General features: G+C 44.4%; 1 protein-coding gene across 1 annotated transcript in view; it reads left to right on the top strand.

Moving 5' to 3' along the window:
• Window positions 1–241: 241 nt before the first annotated feature.
• The window catches only part of PRCP (prolylcarboxypeptidase), a 31,600-nt gene continuing 26,161 nt past the window's right edge, over window positions 242–5,680 (top strand). The window contains exon 1 of the mRNA XM_053385468.1: window positions 242–545. Within this exon, the coding sequence (XP_053241443.1) occupies window positions 387–545 (159 nt within the window). The 5' untranslated portion in view covers window positions 242–386. The remainder of the gene's footprint in view (window positions 546–5,680) is intronic.

Here is a 5,680-nt window from a genome sequence, read left to right as displayed (position 1 = left end):
TACCGCGCCCAGCGACCAATCGGAGGGCGTCCATCGCGGCTTCCAACCGTCAGACCCGCGCGCCCGCATCCACAGCAGGTCTTGAGAAGCTAGCCAATCGTGGGAAGCCTCGGCAGCCGACCTCCCGCTCTTTAATGAGGAGGGGCCTCCTTCGCCAGCCAATCGCCTTGGAGGAGGGCGGGGTTTAGCACGAGCTGGGACCTCCCGCCGCTCCTCCTCCTCCTCCTCCCCTCACCGCCCAACGGATTTGGTTTTGGTTTCCCTCCCGGCAATGGGCGGAGCCAGGAGCCGCCGCGCGCCCTGCTCCCTCCGTTCCCCCGGCCCCGCCCTCACGATGCTCAGCTATAAAAAGGGCGGCGCGCGGATGCGGCTGAGGTAGTCTTATCATGAGGCTTCCGGCGATACTTGGGTTGTTGGAGGCTGTGTGCCTTGTTTCAGGGGGCGTCGTCGTCCCCGGACCCCCTTCTCTCCACACGGCGTCCCGCCCCGACCCCGGCGTCCTCTATGACTCCCGCACTTACCGCACCTGCTATGTCACCCAGAAGGTAAGGCGGGGAAGAGCGGGTTCGCCTCAGCGGAGGGGAAAAAGCTGATAGGCATATATTTAAAAGTAGTCATTGGCTAAGGTGTTCTCGCTTCAGGTGGGGCAAGGCAAGGGTCCCTGTCCCCCCAGTGCAACAGAGCCACGTTTCAAAAGAATAAAATGTTGTTTTTTTCCAATTTGGAAAGTGTCAGGAAATAAGGACAAAAGTTTACATGCATATATTTAAAAGTAATAATAGCAATAATTTTCTTATTAATAGTAATTCATTAATAATAATTAGTAACTTATTGATAGTTTGCCATTGGTATTAAATGAATTGATATTAAATCAATGACAATAGTTTCTGAAGAATTTGTTAATAAGTTTCCCATTAACAATAAATTAATAGTATTAAATAGTAAACTATTAAATTTATTATTGGTAATTTATTAATAGGAATTTACAATATAACTGCAGTTCAGGTGGGTCAATGGTCCCTGCCTCCCTAGTGCAACAGAGCCACGTTTAAACATAAGTTTGGAAAGTGACAGGCATTGAAAAGTGTGGGGCAAATGAGTGAGCCATGGGAAAACATATAAATCAGGATGGAGATGGGTTGAATGCTCAGTGGTGTCTAACTGCCCCATAAACGAATTGGAATATATGCTCAGCAAAGATGGAAGACTCAGTGAAAATGGGATATAATCTAAGCTCTGCGACAATGTTTGTGCAAGGAGGTCAGGATGAGTGTGACTGGAGGGGCCTAGTGTCAAGTATTCTTACATACTTAAAAAGTACTGGTACAGTGGTACCTTTGCTTACATACGCTTCAGGTTACAGACTCCACTAACCCAGAAATAGTACCTCGGGTTAAGAACTTTGCTTCAGGATGAGAACAGAAATTGCGCAGCGGCGGTGTGGCGGCAGCGGGAGGCTCCATTAGTTAAAGTGATGCTTCAGGTTAAGAACAGTTTCAGGTTAAGAACGGACCTCCGGAACGAATTAAGTACTTAACTCGAGGTACCACTGTACTTGCCTTTTTAAGAAGACTCCCAGAGTGACTCTCAAGGATCAGTAATAAGACTGCTCATGTCTTCAAGCTCACAGTCCTAAAAAAAGAGATACAGTACATAAGAGGAAAAAGATTTGGAGGGAGGAGGAAAAATGCATACATACTCTTGACATTAGTATTTCGTATAGAAGGTGCTTAATAAATTTCATTTCTGGCAGGGAGGGGGTAAAGCAAGCTTCTTGCAGCTGCTTTTCTTTGGGTGGCCAATGGAGCCACGTCGGCTTCACCCATGTGCATCATGTTCTTCCAGGAAAGCGGGTGGTGTAATCTCCCAGTGGTGCTTGGTGCCTGTTTGAATGACAGAATGTGCTTTCTCACAACTCTTTTGCCCCAGGCTGCTGCTTTCTTACATTAAACTTAGATGAACTCATGATTATTCTGTTTTTCAGCAGTGACTAGACAAGTGCTTTCCAGAAACCCACAACTAGGGCATGAAAGCAAAAGCCAGCAACTGGGTTTCAGCTAACTATGGTGTTTCTCTTTGGCTAGGAGGTGTCTTCAGTTAGCCCAGCCAATTTTCCTTGACACAATTGCCACCCTCTGCTAATGGAGCCTTATGCCCTTCTGCTCTTGTGCAAACTCTGGTCTCTCCCTTCTACTTGGCCAGTTGTCTTTGTAAGTACATAAGAGGGATCACACCACAGGCTTACCTGGTTCGGCACTCTGTTTTCATGGTGTCCAGCCTGATGCACATGGCATATTGTAAGCACAATAGCACTCTCCTTGCTTGATTTTCCGAGCAACTGGTGTTTAGAGACAGAACCATTGTGCCTTATTAAACTTTTTGGCTATGAGTTCATCTAATTTTAACCTATCCTGTCATTATTCGTTTGCAGGTTTCTTGGGCTTTTCCTATTAACTAACACCCTCTGGTTGTAGCTCTTATATACACTTGCCTGAGAGTGAGCCCAATTGAACATGTTGTGTGCTTACTTAGAAGAAAGTCCCAGAGAATTGTTAGTTGATTCATAGGAGGGGGAGATTCAAAACTCAGTGCCAAAAACACTAAAATTTCATGAGTTTCATCAATAGTAGCCTTGTAAAGATTGATGAGATTATAATGTATGTGAAGTACTTTTGAACATAAAACCCAGCGATTGGCTGTGACTGTTAAGTGAACTTTGGGTGCCAGTTAAAAGCTTTTCTTTTCTGCCAGGTCTTTGGTATTTAATTATCTGTGGCCCTCAGTGGGTGGGATGTGCCTTTTTAGAAAAAGGAATGTGTTTTTAGCTTGTACTCTTTTAGTTCTGTGGTGGTTTTAATGCACATGCTATTTTTTGTAAGTCACTTTCAGATGCATTTTGTAAAACAAAACTAACAAGTTCATGGAAAAAATGAAGTTGGGGGGAATGACAGGTGGCGTAACTTGCTCATTTGTCATAATTTGCCTGTAGAGTGAGATGAGAAGCTGCCCTAGAAAGATAGAGTTCCCTGTGCATCATTTCAGCATTTTTTTTTGGGTGGGGGGAAATTACTTTTTCTCTCTTCCCCATGTGTCTGGTCTTGGGCAGGTGGGTGTGGCTTGGGGAAAAGGTTCTTATGAGCTGAATGAGGAGGGCTGGTGGGCCACATTTGGGCTGTGGGTCAGAGGTTCCCTTCCCCTGGGGTAACACTCAATAATTTATGTTGGGTGATCATGCGGAATCAGTTTCATGTTTATCTTCGTGGAAATCACATGCCACCGGAAAATGAGGATGTGATTTGGAGAAGTCATGGGGACCGCACATAACTTCAAACTTGGTATTTAAATGCATTCTGCTTGCCTTGAGACAATCAGTGTAGTGACCTCTCACATGACTGATAATTAAGGTATGTCTCTTCTCAGTATGGAAGTCTGTTCATTTAACTAGTCTGAGGTGCTGAGATTGGAGTGATCAAACTGATCAGAGGGTCAGGACAAAGCTTGAATTACGACTTGTACTTTTGTCTTAGAATGAAGCAGCACAAAGCCCCAAGCTATTGTAGCTGTGCCACAGGGGAGGCAGTTGTGTGGCAGAATACCAGATGATCACCTGACATATAAATATGCCAAGGCTGAGAGCCAGTGTGGCATAATGCTTAGTGTTGGACTTTGACCTGGGAGACATGGTGACCTTGGGCTAGTCACCATCTCACAGCCTAACCTACCTCACAGGGTTGTTGTGAATATGAAATGGAGAGGAGGGGAACCATGTACACCACTTTGAGCTCCTTGGAAGAAAAGGTGGTTTAGAAATGTAGCAAATAAATAAATGGCTGCACATGTAGACTTGTAAACGGCCTCGGTCCAGTATACCTGAAGGAGCGTCTCCACCCCCATCATTCTGCCCGGACGCTGAGGCCCAGCGCCGAGGGCCTTCTGGCGGTTCCCTCATTGCGAGAAGCAAAGCTACAGGGAACCAGGCAGAGGGCCTTCTCGGTAGTGGCGCCCGCCCTGTGGAACGCCCTTCCAGCAGATGTCAAAGCGATAAACAACTACCTGGCATTCAGAATACATCTTAAGGCAGCCCTGTTCAGGGAAGTTTTTAACGTGTGATATTTTACTGTATTTTTGGTTTTTATGGAAGCCGCCCAGAGTGGCTGGGGAGGCCCAGCCAGATGGGCGGGGTATAAATAATAAATTATTATTATTATTATTATTATTATTATTATTGGAACAGAAACTCAGATGGTGTATGCATATATTGGGAACCTTTGATTGCTGTGAGAAGAGTTGTATTATGACATAACCATATTGGCCTTGCAAATGAGCACTGAAGGTGTGTGTAGTTTCCCAACTCCAAAATCCAGTTGTGTGCAGTTCCTCTTCCTCATAGCTCTGAGAAGGGCTTGCATAGTAGCTGGAATTTATTATGGTGGCTGCCTGTTATGCACTAAGAGAATGTGACCAGCTCATCAGCAGTGGGTGGGATAGACCAGTTTGCTGTCTGGAGACAGTTGCTCCTTACTTCAAAAGTGTAGGAATTTGGCATGGCTCTTCCATTAACAACATCTGAAGCAGACAGTGATCTAGGGTTGCTCTACCTTTCAGAGCAACTATTAGTAGATTGGGACCTGCAAACATTTTTTCCTTTGGTTTTTAAGGGGTGTTCTGGGGTGGGGGGTGGATTTTGCATTTTAACAGTTGTTCAGATTATCCTTGCTTGACAATTTGTACATAGCTAACATTTTTTCCCCAGAGGTCCAGTAACATGACCTCCTTTGTGTCTGGTTGCTTAGGAGAAAGCTTTACTATTTTAATAAGGCTAAAGGCAAGTTACAGGTTTTAAGTAGAAGGGGCAACTGTTTGGATCATGTGGAATTAGCCTTATAATAATTTTATTATTTGTACTCTGCCAATTTGACTGGGTGCCCCAGCCACTCTGGGTGGCTTCCAACAGATATAAAAACATAATAAAACCATAACCCTTCTTGTAATATAGCCCAACAAACTAAGAAAGCCTTTCAAATAGAAGCATGGATCTTTGCGTTTCTTTAGGTGTAGTAATGCCTTGTCCCTGGGTGGCTCAGTAAAAATAACTCTAGGGTGGAAGGAAAGATGTTGCAAGCCAAATTGCTTATTGATTTAATAGGTGTCTTGGACTGCCTGCAGAAGGGAGGAGAGCACATGGCAGTTTCGCTTGCCATCAATTTGTTTTGACGGATGTGTAATTAGTGTTTTTCCTGGTTTCATACTTGAAAGTAATTATGCACAGGTGCAAATGCAGTCTTCCATTCTCCCAGGCAGTTAAAACAGATGGCGCAGATCACCTTCATCAGAATGCTGTAGACTCAACTGTTCAGTGCAATGTCTTAAAAACTGCACCCATGAACCATGAAGAACCTTGAAATTTCATTGTGGATTTTTCAAAAGAAGAATAGTAGTGGCAAGCATGCCGCCGCATTAGTGTTGCCAGCTTTCCCTTGCAATGTTTTGCTGCAACAATTTCTAAGGTAGTGCTCTTAATCCTTGAGTCCTTGGATGTTATTGGACTACAACTCCCAACATCCCCTGCTACCTTAGCCAAGATTGAAGAACATTGTTCTAGGGCATGCATAAATGGCTAGGTGTGAATGGAGTAGATCCAGGTGTATTACTTTTTAAAATTTCTGTATTGTATTTCATA

Source organism: Podarcis raffonei, chromosome 4 (genome assembly GCF_027172205.1).
Source record: "Podarcis raffonei isolate rPodRaf1 chromosome 4, rPodRaf1.pri, whole genome shotgun sequence".
NCBI classification, from domain to species: domain Eukaryota; kingdom Metazoa; phylum Chordata; class Lepidosauria; order Squamata; family Lacertidae; genus Podarcis; species Podarcis raffonei.
The sequence above is the reverse complement of the archived record's forward strand: the minus strand, read 5'-3'. Positions and strand labels throughout refer to the sequence as shown.